General features: G+C 40.1%; 1 protein-coding gene across 1 annotated transcript; it reads right to left on the minus strand.

Moving 5' to 3' along the window:
- Window positions 1-1545: 1545 nt before the first annotated feature.
- il12rb1 (interleukin 12 receptor subunit beta 1) lies at window positions 1546-19594 on the minus strand. Its single transcript, XM_084953152.1, has 15 exons — window positions 19449-19594; window positions 18723-18846; window positions 14034-14185; window positions 13764-13906; window positions 13638-13677; window positions 13245-13364; window positions 12297-12373; window positions 11560-11767; window positions 11331-11477; window positions 11062-11160; window positions 8622-8777; window positions 8317-8472; window positions 7835-7904; window positions 7550-7625; window positions 1546-4216 (listed from the first exon to the last, which is right to left on the minus strand). Exons 1-15 carry the CDS (start codon window positions 19519-19521, stop codon window positions 3896-3898), a joined length of 1962 nt encoding a protein of 653 aa, XP_084809278.1. The 5' UTR covers window positions 19522-19594; the 3' UTR covers window positions 1546-3895.
- Window positions 19595-20662: the final 1068 nt, after the last annotated feature.

Raw genomic sequence — 20662 nt, forward strand, 5'->3', positions numbered from 1 at the left:
ACTGTTGCCGCACAGCAAGAAGGTCCTGAGTTCAATTCCACCATCAGGCTGGGGTCTTTCTGTGTGGAGTTTGCATGTTCTCCCCGTGTTTGCGTGGGTTCCCTCCGGGTACTCCGGCTTCCTCCCACCGTCCAAACACATGCAGCTTGTGGGGATAGGTTGATTGGATAATCCAAATTGCCACTAGGTGTGAATGTGCGAGTGAATGTGAGTGCAAATGGTTGTCTGTCCCTGTGTGTTAGCCCTGCGACAGACTGGCGACCTGTCCAGGGTGTACCCCGCCTCTCGCCCTATGACAGCTGGGATAGGCTCCAGCGCCCCCTGCGACCCTGAAAAGGAGAAGTGGAAGCGAATGGATGGATGGATAGCGCCAAATCACACCGCAAGGCACTTTATATGATAAGGTAAAGACCCTACAATAATACAGAGAAAACCTGAACTTTCAGAAAGCAAGGTAGCAGTGGGAAAGAAAAACTCCCTTTCAACAGGAAGAAACATCCAGCGTAACCAGGCTCAGAACATCTTTGTTCATGCAGTCATCAGAGTTTGAGTCTGTGTGTGTGTGAATGTTAGACAAGGTGCTTAAGCACTTTTTTCTATCTAAAATTCAAATGTGTTCTCTGGAGTGACGAATCACAATTCACCATCTGGCAATCCGATGGATGAGTCAGGGTTTGGCAAGGAGAACTGTACCAAGTGTAAAGTTTGGTGGAGGGGGGGATTATGGTGTAGAGTTGTCTTTCGCGAGGTGGGCTCAGCTCCTTAGTTCCAGTGAGAAGAACTCTTAATACTTCAGCATACCAAGACATTTTTATACCAAGCTTGTGGGAACAGTTTGGGCATGGCCCCTTCTGGATTAGAACATGACTGTGCACGAGCGCACAAAGCAAGGTCCATAAAGATGTAGAAGAACTCAATTGGCCTGCACAGAGTCCTGACCTCAACCTGAGAGAACGCAGCCTGGTCATCCAGCATCAGTCTGACCTCACAAATGTGTTTCTGGAAGAATGGTCCAAAAATTCCCATAAATACTCCTAAACCTTGTGGAAAACCTTCCCAGAAGAGCTGAAGATGTTATATCTGCAAAGGTTGGGCTAACATCATATTAAACCCTATAGACTAACAATGGTATGTCACTCAAGTCCATATGTGTGTGAAAGCAGAGGAGTGAATGCTTGTGTGCATAACTACAAGAACAAGTGCAGAGGTATTGGATGCCTGACGTCACCAAAGCAAAAACTGACTGAACCTGCAACATCAAATGTAAGAATAGTTGTGTTGATAAAAACTGAAACTTCAGTTAAACTATGAGCATGACTGTACTTTATTTATACATACACTATGGTATCCTGTGATAGTATTTTAACCACAGGCATTGCTTATCAGATGCTTTTTTTTCTTACCACAGAGATTAAAATCTTCTGCTCTGACCAGACGATTTTAATCTCTGTGGTAAGAAATGAACACACAACAGAACAGAGTGATCATCTTGCTTCTTTCATTCTTAAAATCTGAAGTAGGAAAATCTTTTCTTCTTCCAGTTCTGGGAATGCAAATTGCAGCAGGGTGGGAAACGCTAGTAGGTTGTCATCACTTTTTGAGAATTAAACAGGACACGCTCTACTCTGAACAATGTAACTTTCGATCTGAATGCCACAGAAGTCTCTTTAGTAATGAGTAATGTGGTCTTTGATGAGCTGCCTTTTTTAAGGTCACTGGGTTTTCTTTTTTGCGACCACTTCCTGTCATACCATTACCTCTCAACAGGCTCACATTTGTACTGCTCAGCGATCATAAACACAGCTTCTCTGTCTTTCCTGTTACATTACACTGGCCAACATGAGTTGTTTTTGTTTTATTTTCTTGTCATTGCAAAAACATACTGCAAAAAGTGAATTAACTTTTGCTTTGAATAATAATAATACAAATCTGCTTTGTTTCACAGCAAGTGTATGATGGATAATTAAAGTCAGCACTTAAAGCAAATTGCAACTGACTGAATTATCCTTTGGTAGCTTATGTGTCTGAAAGTTTCACATTGTTGCCTCAAGATAATGGCAATGAACTAAAACCACTGAGGCAAATTTGCTTTTTAGAAAGTTTGAAAAAGTCAAACAAGTATTAACAAAGATTTCTTTATTCCACAAATAAAAAACAAACAAACATTTATTGACACTGTAAAGTGATAAAGTATGAGAATGTTTAACCCTCCTTCTTTCATGTACTGGCCTCCTTACAGTGGGGAACACTAATTATTTGATCCCTTGCTGAATTTGCACATGTCGTCCCTTACAAAGAAAATAATTAAAGTCTCTCATTTCTATGGAAGTTTCATTTTAGTGGAGAAAGATGAAAAAAAAACACATTACATGAACGTTATAAATTCATTTGTATGTCATTGAGTGAAGTATTTGATACTGTGACGGAGGTGTGGTCCCTGGCTTAGCTGCAGGGGAGGAGTGGTGCAGTGAGCTCAACGGGGCGGTGCTGGGGAGGCAGGTGAGAGCACAGCTGGTGGCTTTTGGACTGATGACAGTCTTTTTCCCTTTTTAGTGAGGTGGAAGACCAGAGAGGAGGGTTGGAAAAGCTGAGACCAGTGCTGACCAGACTGTGGGTTGTTGCATAAAACCCTAAATAAACTTGTGAGCATAACCAGTGTGTGTGGAGTGCATTCTACAGATACCCTATAACCTAGCCGGAATTCTGACTCCCATGGATTGATTAATTGATTAAATGACAGTAAATCAATCAAGTACAGATACTCCTGATCTCAACTCACTATGTGTATAAACCACACCCAAAGAGCCTTCAGAGGACGTCAGAGACAAGTGTGGGAAATCGAGGAAATAAAATATAAAATGACCATCAATCACCCTTCATCTGGAGCTCCGTGCAAGAGCTTGTCTCATGGGGTGAGGATGATCAGGAGAAAGGTGACGAATTGGCCCAAAACTACACAGGAGGAGCTTGTTAACCATCATTGGTAATGCACTACACCACAATGGATTGAAATCTTACAATGCCTGCAAGTTCCCCCTTCTTAAGAAGGCACATGTACATGCCTGTTTTAAAGTTAATATCTGTGAACATCTAAATGATTCAGAGGAGGCCTGGCAGAAAGTGCAGTGCTCACATGAAACTAAAGAGAAATGCTGAGTATGACTCAAATATCACCATCCCGACAGTGAAGCACGGAGGCTGAAACATTATGCTTTGGTGCTGTTTTTCTGCTAAGGGTGCAGGACGGCTTCAGGTCATTAAGGGACCAATGGGCAGGGCCATATACCATAAAATCTTGGATGAGGACCTCCTTCCCTCTGACAAAACACTGAAGATTGGTCATGGATGGGTCTTCCAGCATGGCACCGACCCAAAACATACTGCCAGAGAAGTGGCTAAAGAAGAAGCACATTAAGGTCAGGAAGTGGCCTAGCCGGTCTCCAGACCTGAGTGGAAGGAGCTGAGGCGTCTGTGCCAAGAGGCAGCAAAAAGACCTAAAGCATTTAGAGAGTGTCCATAAAGAGGAGTGGGCCAAAACCTTTCCTGGGATGTGTTTAAACCTAAGAAAAGTCTTAGCGCTGTGCTTCCCAACAAGGGTTTCTTCACTAAGTACTAAGTTATGATCAAATACCTATTTCACTCAGTTGCATACAAAATGAAACTACCATAAAAATGTCTTTGCAAAGTGAGCAAACTTACACATTCACAGTGGATCAAATAGTCATTTCCCCTACTGTATGTCAATGAACAAACAAGATAGTCCATTAATGTCAAATAAAAAAAACAGCAAAATACTTTTGCTGATTAATATATTATTGCTAAGATCCTTCATTCGGTCAGCAAGTGCTTAGGTTCTTTTGTGCTGTGATGCTGAAAAGTCTTTAGTTAAATCCATTTAAGGTAATTCTGTCTTCATGTCAAACACCAAGCCGTTCTTGTATATCAGCATGGCAAGCTCATTGTCCACTTGCTCAAGGTCCGTAATTTCTCCTTTGGAATTCCTCTGCTCCTCATCTGTAGAGCCGGGGCTCGAACAGTCGTCGCTGCATTCTTCCAAGGTACTCCTGTCGTGGTCTACGTCCTCATCAGTCCCATCGTCCCACTCGTCCCTGAGAACGCGGACATCTTCTGCTTCCTCTGAGACAGACTTTCCCTCTGGATAAAGTTTGAGCAGCGTCAGCTCATCGTGCACCTCCTCTTTCTTCTCTAGGATTTCCTGTTTTATCACATTATCAGAGAACAGATTTAGTAAGTATTTGTAATTACATGGGATAAAGGGTTTTATCAGTTGTAGATATGAAAATGTGGGTTAAAGCTCATTGAAAATATTCTGTGGTCAGACAAATTAAAATTTGAAACTCTTTTTGGAAAACATCGAAGCGGTGTCCTAAAAAAGGAGGGGGACCAGTGTGCACATCTGATAAAAGGACCATCAGTGTTGAAAGGTACGTACAGGTTTTATACATACACACCCTTTGTGTACTGTTTTCACTGACGCAATGAGTTGAGCTCATTTTTGTCTCAGTTGCTTGTGTTTTGTCTTTTTCAATAGGGCACATGTCACATTCGGCAAAAAAAAAATTGACAATGGTCAAAACAGTGGTCCACCCATCACTGGTCATGGTACTGTGGCTGCATACTTCTCTTGCACACAGTCGACAGTTCTGCTTTTTGGTCAAATGAAAAGTCTGTGGTTCTGCCACATTGGCTTTCAATAGATCGGTCAGAGTATTTGCTGGAAAAATATTTGGCCAAAGCATCCAGTCATTCCAGCAATGCCCACGTAGCAACCACAGACATTCAACTTTCCATCATTTGCAGTTTTACTTCTTGTTACTGTTTCCCAGACATAGTGCTTTGAGTTCTGCCCTCATAGTTATGTTTTTGACCTAGATGATCTTTTTTCTCATGCGTTTTGAGAACTTTACATGCAGTTTACCAAACTCCACATGGACTGTCTCATGCCTTTTATTCAAGAATGGCCTCCGTCCCTATGATTTCAAACTTATTCCATTTAGCAGTTACAAAGGTCAGTGGGGAATCGATTTTATAGTCCAGATCTTGAGAGCATAATATCTCATCACAGTCAGGTCTGCGGTTTCCTGGACCTCTTTGCTTGTTCTTTGTTTAAAATTCAGTAAATTATATATACAGGTGTTTGCCTTTCCAATGTATGTGCAATGATTTTCTTGGCCTAAGAACACTGTGATCAATATTAACCTCCTAAGACCCGAACTCTTCCACGGCATGCATTTTTAATTTCTCTTTGATATTTGGGGTGATTGGGACCTGATGAGTGTAAAAACAAAGAATTACCAGATTTTTATTTATTTTTTTACCTATTTTTTGTTTCTAAGAAAAATTAGAGCCACATATGAGGATATTTGTTTAAAATTTCAATAGAACAGTAGCAGTATGATGTCCTCGTAAGCGGATATCAGGCCCTTGAGTATTTTGGTCTAAATAACCCAAAATGTGATGTCCACATATGTGGACGCCAGGTCCTAGGAGGTTAAAGGCTAATTAAAGCAAACTGGATGCATCGGGCAACAATTTGGAGTTCAGCCCGGCCTCACAAGAGAAAACAACAATAGCTTTTTAAGCAGGTCAAAAACACTAGTATTTACGTAAGCAACCTGCTGTGGTCATGTAAATGAGAACAGCTGCCTTCACAGTACCTGGGGTGGTTTGGACTAGTCATGCTGGTAACTGAGAAAACAGAAGAGGAACTTGTTGCACTTGAGAGAAATCTGCCTCAGGGCTTTCTGACAGAAAGTCCAGCCAAACAGTAAAGAAAAAAGAAAACAATGAAAAATAGAAGTCAGTGAATGATGGTCCCATGGAGTGAAAGCCCCAAGACTAACAGACAGTCTATGCTAACTGGTAACACCGTTGTGAATGGAAGCACGTGGGAAAAAAATGAGACTCCAAATGCTATACTGTGTGTTTTGGTGTCACTTTGGTTTTTGTCATGCATAAATTTGAGAATCTGAGAAGGCAAAGAGTTGAAACTGCAGTAAAAATAATGACACATTCTGCAGAAAAACTTGGAAAGTTGCATCCTGTTTTCACTTCTTCTGTTTCTATTACAAAACTGAAGCGGGAACCATCGTTTTGGAGACTACAGCATGCAAAGTGTCCCATAAACGTGAGTATAAAATGGACCAACACATCAACCATATTGCATGGAATATTTTTGTACATTGGTGTTGCGCAGAGCTTTACAGACACCCGTCTACATGTGCTGTGCAGTGGGGGGTAAGTGTGCTTGTCTTTGTGCTTTTGCTGTTACATTTGCTTCGCCTCTCCCATGAAGAGCACAGAAGTATTAACTGATATATTTCTTTGCCGAGTACTGAAAACAATGAAAGCTCTCCAGTGCTTCGAGTGCTGCGGGAGAGTAGAAAAGCACTATATAAAAATCAGTCCATACCCTTCTTCTCATCTTCTTCTTATCTTTTTAAATTTCTAATTTTTTCCATGCTTGTTGTGAAATCAAAATTTCTTTCCTGTTCAAGCCCAGCTTTAAGCTAGTTTGCGTTGCACCTACATGTAGTTGGGCTACATGCTTTTGGCTTTTGAGGGTTGCATGCAAGCATGCCTGCTTTAGTTACTTTGGTCTTTCACTGTGTAGCCAAAGTCCTGTGCATGATGGAAACACTGTAGGACTGTAAGTCCTGCACAAGGCTCACCATGAGTTCAGTACTATTATACTTTTACAACTCCACTTGACTGAAGGGCCCCTGCACTGTATTTTAATGTCTACATGGACAGAGTCTCATGCTCACCATCTGATGATGATATCTGCATCAAGTGGACCTTCACAAGTGTGTAAATTTGGAAACCATTCATCCATTTTCTTCACTGCAGCAGACTGTCACAGCATTCAGTTCACTGCAGACGCTGCAGAAATCTATCTACCAGTGTCCCCTCATGAACAATACCACAAGATACTTAAATTTCTCCCCTTGTGGCAGAAACTCATTCCTAACCCAGAGTGGACCCTTTTCCAGCTGCCGTGGCTTAGCCAAGGAGTGTCACTGTGAATTCTCATCCCAGTTGCTTCACACTCGGCCTCAAACAGTCCCAGTGTGAGTGAGAGGACATACCTGATTAAACCATAACAAACCACATCATCTGCAAAGAGCAGAGAAGAGATCCCGAGACCACCAAAACAAACACCCTTAACCTCCCCATAAACAGAATCAGTGACATCTGGAGATGCAGACCGACCTCTCACAGTGATTATACAGGGACTGATACCCCATACTCCGACGGACCTCAAAGTGCGCAGTTGAATGCCTTCTCATTAAGATTGCAGGACAAACTCTCACACACACTCAAATATCCCTGAGAGGATGATATTTCAGTAATCAGGGATCAAAAAAGCCAAGCTCTCCACCTCCAATCCACAGAACCACCAAAACACCAACCAATTAGCAAAACTGTTTAAACCCCCAAATTTCTTTGACTATAACTACCTAAATAACCACACTGGGAACGAACATCAAATCCTTAACAGCTGCAAATCCAAGCAACAGCCTTTTACCTGAGTCTTTGATTGATGGGGGATGAAATCTGTAATAACAGGCTTTGGCACAGGAGGAAAAATCTTGACTTTGATCCTAAAGATGAGAAAAACAGATAAACAAGAACTTCATGAGAAACGTTTACTTTCTTAGACAATTAAGAGACACGTCTGATGATCAGAAGTTACATTGACAGTGGCTGCTGACCATGTTTCACTTGTTTTCCACAAGTACTAAACAAACATACTGTATGCATATTGTAGTCTGCAGGTTTGTTTTTAAAATGGGAAAAAAAGTTTACTTACTTCTTCAAGACAACGGTGCACGTTGTTGAGAATAAAAAGAAGACAAACAGCAAGCCGAAACTCAACCACACTAATACGGGGAGGAGAGGAGAAAATTAGTAATTCTGCTAGACCATATCTGATTTTTACAAAAAAATAGCTCCAAGGTTTGAACTAATATAATGAGTTCACTCTTGAACTCAACTTTATACCACAGCTCTGTGAAAAACTGTTTTACTTTATTACTTCTTGAGATATTCATGTTCAAGCGTGGAGCGTGAATATCTTGAAGGTATCAATGACAATTTTTCAAAAACTATATATTGAAACGTATTTGATAAATGAAGCTAAAATCTCACAGCAATCATTACATATGGGAAGTTTGTACCATAAAATATTTATGCAAATCAAAGCCGGTTAGAGACCCTAAGGAGAAAACCTTGCTGACATATATTAGCTTTACTAAAAACAAATTATTTTAATGTGAGAGTTCGCTCTGATACCATTCATAGGTTTTCCTGGCTTGGTGTTGATGATTGCTGTGGCTTCAGGCCCTTCTCCCACTTGTGTCACCCCAGCTAGGGTGATGTTATATTTGCTTCCAGCTTTCAAGTTTTCCAGGTGGTATTTAGTCTCTGAAGCTGGTATGTTGTCGCACACTAACAGCCCCCCCCAAAAAAAAAGCAGGGAAAAAAAAGACAAACAATTTCGTTATTACAGTTTGGAAATTTATGTTTCTCAATGTCAGTTAGTGTTTCCTTTTACAGAACTTAGAAGCAGTTAGAGTTCAAAGAAGTGATTTTCACACCTTTGGGCTCATCCTGTGAACTGATTTTTACCCAGCACAGGCGGTAATGTGTCAGGAAGCCTTGCTGGTACGCAAGAGGAATCGCTTTCCAGGACAGGTCAGCAGAAATGTCTGTTTCGTCAAATGTGGCGACCTCCTGAGGTTCCTTCAGCGGTACTAAAATTTAAAAAAAGAATTAAAATAATAATCCTTTTGCAGCAGGAGACAAAATGTGTTGTGCTCAGTGATTTTGATTTGCACTCGATGAGTGTGTGGTGCACGTCGTTTTTTTTTGTTCAGCTTAATGTTAACTGCCTAGAGAACTGGTCTAAACTTGGATTCAGTAATATATCATAATTAGCATGTTAGCTTCTCACTTTAGCAAATCTTGGGAACTAAATTTTACGCATGCTAACTGGCCCACAACTCACAATTAATATGTACTTGAGCAGGTAAAGGGCACTACTTAAAGTTGCAGAACCTAGTCCAGACCAACTGAAACACCCACAGATCACAACACTGGCCCCACAGGTTGGTGCATCATTACATTTTATTACCTAATCGCCCATCAGACCACATGACCTTTACTTCAATCTTTCTGCTGCAAACTAAAGCACTGTCTCACTAATAAGTGGTTTTCTTAAGATTGCACAGCTGTTTAGTACACCTCCCTTTACCCCATTTACACTGTGTGTTAATGTTCTTACTTTCACTGCTAATCTTAGCCTTGTGTTCTACTGTTGATTGTTTATGATTTAAAGTGATATCTGATCACAGTCATCACGATAGTTTACCTTTGCTAGCTAAAACATATTAATCATTGCAGTAATTATTCTACTGAAAGGCTTTTACCTATTTGCTTAATTAAATCAGTCAATTCAATACTTAAATGATGTTGTTGTTCAAACTGACCAAGGTCTGTATCTGCTGCAGTAATTATGATGGCTAGGAGCTGAGAGCTTGCTGAAGGTCGCACAATTTTGAGAAGAGTCCAACTTTTCAATTTTGCAATGTGAACACAAAACAATCAAAAGCCCCCTCCCTCTAAATACCTTTTCTACCCACAGCGATATAGAAAATGTATTATTATTATTATTAGTGATCATTCCTGGCGATGATGGGTGATTCCCTTTGCTTTTGAACTATGTGTCTCTGTTCTTCTTTAATCCCTAGTGGGAATAAAAATGTATCCTCCCCTCTGTTTTTGAGTACTGCATCTTGAAAGAGTTTACAGCCCAAACAACAGCTGAATTCTCTACAAACGTGAGATCTTAGAAAGCCTCACTATCTGGGGCATCTCTGACGAAATGCTATATGCATGGTTTGTTGGCATTGCAGCTGAAGGTGCAGCTGCCTTGACAGGCTGATAGAGAAGAGCAGCCATTGAGTCTTTCACTGCATCAACCAGAATAATTAAAAACATTCATGTCACTGTCAAACACATTACGGAGTTGAGATATTTTTACGTAGTCATTGACTCTCAGTCTCCAAAAGTTTGCAGATTATCTCAGTAAAGTGAGCGGGGTCATCTCCCTGCCTATCCTGAGGTTTGTGGGTAATCTTTTAGTTTGCAGTCTGTCTTCAAAGAAGACTGACTCTACTGCAGCACAATATTTATTTATGCTTTTATGCTGAGAGCTTTTTGTGCTGTTGCATTTTATGCATGACTTCATTATTTCATATTAAATACTGAGATTAAATAGCAAATAGCGTTAAGATTTAAAAAATTAGGATTTAATTGTGGTATTAATGTTGTGTTTGAATAAATCACCGATGCCTGAAGAGGTCATTTTGAGCTGGAGAATGATGGGTGTATTCATTTAATGAAAACATTTTATCATTCTTACAAGTTGTGCCCATCCAACGGCCACCTGGAGGCTTTCTGTGTGCCGTTTGCATGCTCACACTGTGTGGGTACTCAGACGTGCGTTAGGTTAACTAGTGTGTAATCAGTGCAAACTGATTGTCTGTTTCTTGGTCCAGCGATATACTGGCAACCTGAGTAGGGTGTACCCTGCACCCAGCCCTAACAACCCTGAACTGGCTAAGAAAATAAACTGATGGATGGATGAATGAATGGAAAAATATTGCAATATTTTTTCTGTTCACTGATGTTTAAGGTCTGACATGTGTAGCTGAAAACAAGCTGTGTTTTTCACAAATCCTGCCGTGACTGAGTAATTTTATTCATGAATCCCCCTTTCAGCAGTCATCGTTGAATATTTCTTTCTTTCTGAGATGTTTATCATTTAGTCGATATTGGTTTGACCATTTTATCTCACCACATGACAGAGAAATATCACACAGTAAAAAATGTGCCAGCCGGCCTCGTTCTCCCCTTTAGTTAATCTATACGTGCATGCATGTGCTCTTTAATGTGGTCGACTTGTTGCAGTCCTCCTAGCTGGAAGGGAAAGTCTGTAGAAACCTTGCACATGTATGCTTTCATGAAAGCACTTACCACCTTGTTTTTGATAATAGAAGCACATTTTAACTGTCTGTGGTCTCCCATGTTGACATCTGTGTTCAAAGTAGAGGTAACGGATGTAGTCCTTCAGGTCTGTAACAGAAACACAAAGGCTACTTTGGTCTACGGTGTTTTTAATGCCATCATTTTGAAAACAAGGTGGCATAAACATAAGATGATGAGAGTAAAATCTTTTACTTGTTGGTCTTAATCATTTCATGAACAAAGGGAACAAACTTAAACATACTTAATAGACAACTTACTCTTTCTTACTTCTTTTTTCTTCTTTTTACCCATCTTTCCTGTTAAGGTTATCACATTTTTTGGCACTGGACTTGAATCTTGAAGCTCGTACCACTCAAGACAAGTTCTCCTGTTTATTTCTTTATCTGCCAAAGTTTTGCTGCAAGCTGCCAGAGAGAAATTCAGCTTTGTGGTCTACTTGAACATAAATATACACAATATTGATATCTATGCATTTTACACGCCTACCTTCTAAATCTGATGCAGGTTCAGCTGGTACTTGCAGGATTGCCGGAGGAGACACGCTCACATCATTTTTGGCAATAACGGAGATGTTGGCAGCCGAGTACGACACAAATGTGTAAATAGTATGGTCGTTGTGATATACGGTCTTGGTGCAAATACACTGCGAAGAATTCGATGTCACATTTTTCACTGCTGCTCCTACTGGCATTGGCTGAAGAACAAGAGGGCGCTTTGTTGAGACAAATGCAGCTTGACCGACTAGACAAGAAAATACTGTATTCAACTGTTTCAACACTGTCCAGGGAGTAGTGGATGAAAATGAAAATGTAAAAAAAAAGTGGTAGAAACTGATGGATGAAGTGCCGTTTACAGCCAAGTATTTTCACAAATTCAGTTCCATCCACCGCTCCTGGTCTTTTTGGGGTGATCGTGGCTCAAGAGTTGGGAGTTCGCCTTGTAATCGGAAGGTTGCCGGTTCGAGCCCCGGCTTGGACAACTTCGGTTGTTGTGTCCTTGGGCAAGACACTTCACCCGTTGCCTACTGGTGGTGGTCAGAGGGCCCGGTGGCGCCAGTGTCCGGCAGCCTCGCCTCTGTCAGTGCACCCCAGGGTGGTTACAATGTAGCTTGCCATCACATGTGTGTGAATCGGTGAATGACTGGACGTGTAAAGCGCTTTGGGGTCCATAGGGACTAGTAAAGCGCTATATAAATACAGGCCATTTATCGTGAGTTGACTTACCATCCACGTTAGTGTCACCTTTCGAGTGCCATTGAAATGTGTTATTGTCATGGTAACATTAGGCTCATGTACAAGTTCTGTAATGAAAACAAAAAGACTTTTTTGAGATGCATGAATTTACCATCCTATAAGAAGAATGCTAGAGTGGATTGAACAGGGCAGAAGTTACTTGGCATCATTGCTCTGTTTTATGACACAATTTTAAAAAAGAAAGCTATCAAACAGATGGCCTCACATTCCTGACTACAGTACGTTGGTACACACGGAAGTTTATGGTTGACTCAGTGAGTGCAAGACGGCAAGGCCCTGTGGTTTCTGAACAAGCCCAAATCATCACCCTCCCACCGCCGTGCTCAACAGTTGATGTGTTATGTTTGGTTTTCACCATATGTGTTGCTGTGCATTAGAGGCAAACATCTGTGCCATGCTGTCTGTACTTCTGGTACTCCAGAAGTCTTGTGGTTTGTGATGCAACTTGATGCAACTTTCAAAACCCAAGTTGTGCTGCCCTGTTCTTTTTTGAACATGTAGAAGATGCTTACTCCTGGTAGCACTTCAAAACAAGCCATACTTGTCTAGTCTTTTTCTACTTGTACTGTCATGGACTTTAACATTTAATATGCTAACTGAGGGCTATGGGTTTTTGACGATTTCTGGGACGTTCACTGGGAAGACAGTGGCAAACACTGGCTGTTGATCTGAGATTACATTTACCAACTTTTGTTTTTTTAGACCTGTTAATGTCAGAATGATTATTTTTATATCCTGAAACCATCAATTTGAAAGAGGATGTAGTTTTTTTTTCTCCATGTGATAAAAGGCAAACATTTCAATTGCATCCTGTGCAGCATCATTACACATTCAATTGTAGTATGCATTTCATTCACATTGAGATTCACTTTTTCTATTAAAATCATCACTTCGGTTGTGTATATAACACTAGCTCACCTGCAGGAACCACATCCTGAGACCAGGCACTCCACAGTGGTTTCTTGACCATAGTGGATCGGTGTCTGATCTGAACCTGGTACGCTGAACTCTTCCGAAGGTTTACAACAAAGACCTTGTCTGTTCAGATTGAAGAAAAAGAGAGTTTAGCTCATTCAACCAAGTTTCACTTTGCCAAATGTTGCCCAGAAATACTTGTTGCTGTGCTCATAAATGCATTATTTTGTCCTTAAACAGATGACTGTCTCTGTGGGGGATTTTTAGGGTCTAGGAGGGCTTCACACACACACTAACAGGTGTTACACATTTTAAGTTATAAGCTTCTATAAACAAATGCCTCACTTGCAATCGTCTTCAGACATTTTAACTCCTATAAGACATATTTGTACTCACGCTGATCTTTATTGTTGTTCATGGTGGTGCTTATTATTCTCTGTAACAGCAAATGAAATTAGGTTAAATAGTGATTTGTTTAAAAAAGGCCAAAAATTTACATCTGGTGACAAAACACTGACTCACTTTTCCCCACGGTTCTGTGGGGTGCTCGTCTCGTCTGAACCAAACTTCTGCTACAGCTGGATACTTCTCTGTAGCTATCCAGCTCAAGCTGAGGTTGTTTTTCAACCAGGATGCTGAAATATTTTGTGGTGCTTCATATTTTACTGTTGAATGAAAGCGAAACTTTGCTTAATGCACATTTCAACTGCAAAGCAAAATGAAAATGTGGGCTGTGTCAGTTTGGTGAATCAAAATGGATAATCGTGTAATTAAACAAAGGGTGTCCATTACCTACGTCCTGGAGTACGACAGACGTCTTTGGTGATTTGCAGGTGGAGTTTCCTATGTGAGCTTCCACCCAAATCATAACGCTGCGCGACTGAATGAGTTGTTCCTCAACAACATTATGGAAAGTTTCCTTAATGTTCCCAAATTTTGTCTCACTACATAGAAAAACATAAAAGCATTACTGCCACAGGAGCAGCGGAGAAAGAAACACTTAAACTCAGCATTAAACTCGTGAGTATATTAACACTTTCTCGTCCAGTTTCACTCGTTTGTTTTCCATTGTCTGTTTTCATAGCTTCTTATTTTAGAAAGTACACCTCTTTACATTCTTGCTTGAACTTTAATGAGATGATTGACACCTGTATCACCTGTATCTCTCAGGTAAATATGACTTTAATAGTCAGTTCATTGAGGTTTGCAGGCATGTTTCTGCGCAGCTCTCTTAAGGTCCCTGAGGTTAGGTCATCGACTGGGTCATTGAAAACCCTTAACTCCCTTCAGTCATTCTGTTGTAGATCTGCTGCTGTGCTTGAGATCATTGTCCTGTCGCATTACACAGTTCAGCCAGGCTTTAGCTGTCAGACAGATGGCCTCACATTTGACCAGAGATGGGCAGTTACAAGTAATGTGTTACTGTAATCTGATTACTTTTTTCAAGAAACAAGTAAGTAAGGGATTACTATTGCAAAAAATTAATTCGATTACTGTTACTTTCCTGTAAGCACACTGCATTACTAAAATGTGATTTTGTTTGTGAGAGTGTCTCATGACACTGACGTACGAGTGTGCGACATCTGTGGTAACAGATGTGTGTAGATCAGTGGTTCTTAACCTTGTTGGAGGTACCGAACCCCACCAGTTTCATATGCGCATTCACTGAACCCCTCTTTAGTGAAAAATAAAATATGATTTTTTTCAAATTCAAGACATAGATATGTTTTTTTACTGGTGCACAAAATGTGCCATGCATGTCATGGCGGAGGCTCTGCCGAACCCCTGAGACCGACTCACCGAACCCCTAGGGTTCGATCGAACCCAGATTAAGAACCACTGGTGTAGATTAACAATGGATAATATGGAGTGCGGGAGAGAGAACGACCATGCGGCGTTTAAAGCTTGGAAGTATGACATGACTTTGAGTTTGATTCTGTAAAAAGTGACAAAAACATTAGCGTCTGCTGTACACTCTGCGTGGGAAGAAAACTCCTTCCCATGCAGCATAAAACTAACTTCAAATCTGAACAAGCACCTAGCACGCTGCCATTGGAATGTGAAATTCACAGAGAAACCCCCGGTGTTCTGGGAATCCATCCTACCTCAAAAACCATCCTACTGGTTGTTTCTGTGCATGTGCTGCACATGCGCACAATACAAAATTAAGTGGCCGTCTTATCTTTATGAATATGAGCTAGCAGCATACTCTGATTGGTAGTTAATTTATGTGGCAAACCGTCCTACATACTTAAATTTTTGCTGGAATTATTGTGTGACAGCAGAAATGTGCATATACTATGTACGGTAGGACGGTTTGCCAAAGTAAGATGTTTTGTCAGAACACCGGATCCCTCCACTGACACGACTGCTGCAGCACCAAATGTCCACCGGCCCCACTCCTGCTAAAACAGGTGAAAATAGATTTAGGAGTGACATGACTCAGTGCCCATGACTTTTTGATTTTATTTATTTTTTGCTGTGTTTTACTTGCATCTTTACTTGTAAACACAAAAAATTATTTTATTTTATATGATGGAATATGCAGAAAATAGGTTTAAATGTTAAAGAATTTATTCAAGTCAAAGACTGCTGCATATCATTTAATTTTTGCTTGATTCAATGTGCATAAAGTTAAAAGATTAAAACTAATAAAACAAGTTCTAAAAAGAGACTTTTTCATTTGATTCAATTTCATATGATGGATTATGCAGAAAAAAATAGAATTGGGCTAAAGTGTCTATTGCTTTATTGTGTATTCAGGTTGTGTATCATGTTGTTTAAAAGTAATTAAGTAATAAAGTAACTAATTACTTTTGAAAATAAGTAATCAGTGAAGTAATAGGATTACTTTCTTGGAGAAGTAATCAGTAATTGGTAGCTAATTACCATTTTCACATAACTTGACCAACACTGCATTTGACTCTAGGATACTTTGGTAAACCGAGGAGTTTGTGGTCAATTGCCAGGTGTCCAGGTCCTATGGCTGCAAAACAAGTGCAAGGCATCATCAGTCCTGCACTGGGCTCTACAGCTGGTTTGGTTTTCAGGTGGCACATTATGGCCAAACAACTCTACTTTGGTGTGGTCTGTCCAAAGAACATGGTCACAGAAGTCTTGTGGTTTGTTGCAGCTTTAAAAGCCTAAGCTTTACTGAACCTGGTACGCTAAACTCTTCCGAAGAGCCACAACAATGACCTGGTCTGTTCAAAATGAAAGAGTGTTTAGTACGTGGCTAAATGTTGTGTGTTCAATACTGTGTAAAGTATCTCTGATCATCTGACATTTTTTTGTTGCTGTGCTCATTAATGCGTTATTTTGTTCTTAAACAGTTGACTAGGTCTCGACAGTCTCTGTGGGGAATTTTTAGGGTCATGGACAGCTTTAAACAGGTGGTACACATTATAAGTTATAAGCTTCCATAAGTAAATGCCTCACTTGCAATCATCTTCACACATTTTAACTTCTAGTTTCAGAACAAACGATAATTTAGCTCACCTGGTGACCTGGTCACCCTGGTGACCCTTCCAAACAAGCGACACGTGCATACATTTCTAACGCGGGACAACTTGTGCAGTTTCTCAAAGCATTGCATGGACTGAACTTGGGGGGAATTTGTTGGGACGTTCATGCCTAAAAGACTAGTGTGTATCAATACTAATACTAGCTACCCTCTTATTTCCAATGGAAGCAGTAAGTATTTGGTATTTAACAGGACTGTGAAAACCTTCTCTTTCACATGACAGTATCCCCTCTCTATGCTAATCCTGAAATCTGGTATTCTCCCAGTTCCAAAGCCATTTATCAGATTTTTCTCTTTTTCATAACTCTGATCATGAAAAGACTTAATCGGTCATGTAGGCTCTCCTTCCATTTCAGTAGAAGTAACTTTTCTTGAAGATCTATCAATATGTAGTTTGGCAGTGCAGTTTCACTCATGATGACAGAACAATGCAAACACACAAAATTTCCTATGTTGCAAAAGTGCTTTTGTGCATTTTTTTTCTAATCTGAGGCGTAAAATAAAAGTTGCATAATACTTCTATTCCTCTCACATCCGCACACTTGCTTGTTCTGAGGTGAATGCAAATGGGAGAGCAAACTGTGCTACTAACGTTAAACGTCTCAGCTGCCAGCAGTGCACACCTCTTTGTTTTTTTGGTTGCAAGAGTGAAGGCATGAGTCTCCCAGGGTAACTGGTTTTCATTGTTGCTGTTGCAGTTTGTGCATGATGCACAGAAGCCAAGCAATGCACTGCAAGTATTTAAGTCACTAATAAAGTGTCAATGGAAAGTTGTACTTAAGTAGTCAGTATAAGCTTTTAATGATATAAGTTTACATGTGATAGAATACTGCATGATGACCTTTTTATGACTTAGACTGTTGTCCACTACAAGACTTGTTCTGCTTTATAAATTCTTTCCCACAGCGATAATAGCTGAACAAGCAGTTTCACTGGAGAGCTGGACACTTTTATCTGTGCTCCCTAACAAGAAGAGGGGCCGCGTCCTTCAGAATCACACACACATACGCTTGCATACGCACATACATACGCACTAACATTCCTCTGTCTATGAATAGACGTATTCACTGTTGCATTATTTTTGTATATAAATAAAGACAAGTGCAAGAACAGCGCGCACATCACAGGGCCCCCACTCTGGTGTGAGTGCTCTGTGACCGCCCTTGCAAGTAAAAACTGCAGCGTGTGTCTTTCTGTTCTCTGACTCTCAGCTGAAGACGTGTCTTTTAGAATAAATCTCTTGACATAAAGTAAAATGTAAAAACTGAATACAGGTGTTTCTAATGTTTGCAGTCATGAAAACACCAGCTAACAGTGTGTAAACACAGGCTGTCAGACTTAAAATGACAAATTAAGTTTGCTATATTTAAAATGCGCTCATCATAAAATAGAAGTTGAATCTGTGACCTTAAATTGTTTTCTCTGGGCTTTGCTGTTGTGGAAATAAAAAATGAAAAACAAAGAGGACATAGCACTGACATGACCTCATTTGCTTTATTTTGATTACATGTTATGAAAGCTGCCCTACATAGCTGACCTAAACTGTTTGAAGGAGTACAGCCTCTCAGATCATAAATTCATTTTGTTCCACTGTCACGTGAAAATCTCACGATTTCTGGGCTGGCTGAAACCCTCACGGTTTCTCACATCCTAACATAACACCTCTGGCTTGCAGCACAGTCGCAGGTGTTGCAGAGTGGTATCAAGATCCCACCTATCCCCTGGCTTTCACTATGAAACATCAAACGACCCAACCAGTTGTTCACTGTAAGAAGCTGGATGTCCAGAAAGCAAATGTCAGAAATATACAAGATTGTGGCAACTGGGCTTCATGGGCCCATTTTTAAAAAATATCACACAAAGGTTTAGAGTTTATGTGTAGAATCAAGTATTTTTCACAGACTGAACATCTTTATGGACACATCAGTAACAAAAAGCTGAAACTGAGCAATACTCACTTAAAGTAAAGCTCAAACGTCATGTCGCTCTGAGTCGTGTTCAGGCTCCACTCGCACGTGTAAACAGTAGCTTCAGCTTTTCGTCTGAAGCACTGAGGACTCGAGGGAGCCTCGCATGCAAAACCTAAGAAGAAACATATTTGAAAATGATGTAAACTGATGTCATCGGGTGGACCTTTGATTTGTCTGGGTTATCTTTCCCAGGTTACCCCAGAAACCACACATCACTTTAGAGAAAACAGCTTCAAATGTCCCATTTCAAGCTGGAATTTTCTTGTACTATTTACATTTTTTGAAATACACCTGTAAGTGAACAATTTCTTTCACTCTTCTCACTGTTTTATTGTCCTACATCTAACGTCTAAATCATTATTTGTCACTTTACCTCACCCTTACAAGTGCAAAATTTACACTTACATTCTATTTGAATGAGTTAATTTGTCAAATATATTTTAAACCTAAAAGCCAACACTTCAGAAACGCTGCACACTGCGGATGTGAACTGCAAAGTGTGGAAACCACACACTGCTGATAAGATAACCAAAATTTTGTGGCTGATGTTTTTACTAAGTTGAGCTATCACTTTCATGCATGTAATTAGCATTCTTGAAGGTGATTTGATATAATCAGAATGAAGTTAATCTCAAATCCAAAGCACAAAGCCACTTAAATGAAGGTAAACTTCAAAGGTCATCAAAGAAGAAAGGTTTTCATAGTTGTATCTACCTTTGCTGAGAGTCGTGAGGAACATAAACATAACGTATCCATGTAGTGAGCTCCTGTTCTTAAAAAGTTCCATGAGGTATCGTGGAAAGTCTAGAAAGGTGATCGTTCTACAGTTTGTGAGAGTCCATGTAGATAACCTGCCTTCACTTGTATTTCTCCGAAATGTCACAGAATGTCTCGGCTTGTTTCACTTCATATGAAGAGCAACAAAACCACAAGCGTCAGGGGTGGGGGAAGGTTGTGCTTGTCACAATGGCAGTCATACACAAAATACTGTATACTGTATGACTCACTGAAATCATTTGTTGATTTTTACATTTTTTATTTTCCTGCCAACGTTTTCTGCTGTCTCCAGACTGCACATCAAAGAAAAACTAGTGGAAAGTCTAGAAACTAGAGCAACTGATTCACCACACCTACATTCAGTGTCTTGAATCAGGTGAGAGGGAACCTTTCTGAATTTTACGTGTGAGGTCTAAACCCACGTCGACGTGTAGAAGTGTGCAGTCATTAAAACCTCCTTATATCTAACGCTATCTAACCTTCCTGCTGTGTGTGTCTGTGTTTGTGTGTGTGTGAGACTTTTGAATCTTTAAAAACAAGCTCCAGACAAACAACTTCCTGTCTGTTTCCTAAAAATAGTGCAGGCTTTTGCACAGGTGTAAACGGTGCATCTATTTTATTTGAAAAAGCAAAATAAATTTGATAAAGACTGAAAGACTTCCTTTGAAAGGAGCGTGTGACACCGTCAGCTTAACTGCACATGTATGTGCGTTAATAATAAAATTAAAATGTAAAGTTTCACTTTGTGAATCCTGTAGTTGCACCCATACTGTAACAGTATAAGAAGCTGAATCATTTTATTTACAGTCAGCAAAGCAACAGATTTCCACTCAAATTAAAAAAAATCATACGGTAAAGTCCAAGGATTAGAAATATGTCTATAAATAAAGATTTAATAATAATATTAAAGATTGGTGAAGACGATGACATACTGAGTGATATAAAGAGAAGCTCTGTGGGTTGCAGGGTCCTGCATTTTTTCCTGTAAGAAATAATCTGGAAATTCCAGATTATATGATTCCAGTCTGGACAAATTTTAACCATTTCAGCAGTAAGACTCTATAGTAATACACTCTCTCATAGGTATGGTATATAATAACGTACATTAAGCCTCCCCATCTTATATCCTCATTACTTTAACTGTTTCCCAT

This window comes from Perissodus microlepis, chromosome 15, assembly GCF_051167445.1.
Source record: "Perissodus microlepis isolate ML-2025 ecotype Zambia chromosome 15, ASM5116744v1, whole genome shotgun sequence".
NCBI lineage: Eukaryota > Metazoa > Chordata > Actinopteri > Cichliformes > Cichlidae > Perissodus > Perissodus microlepis.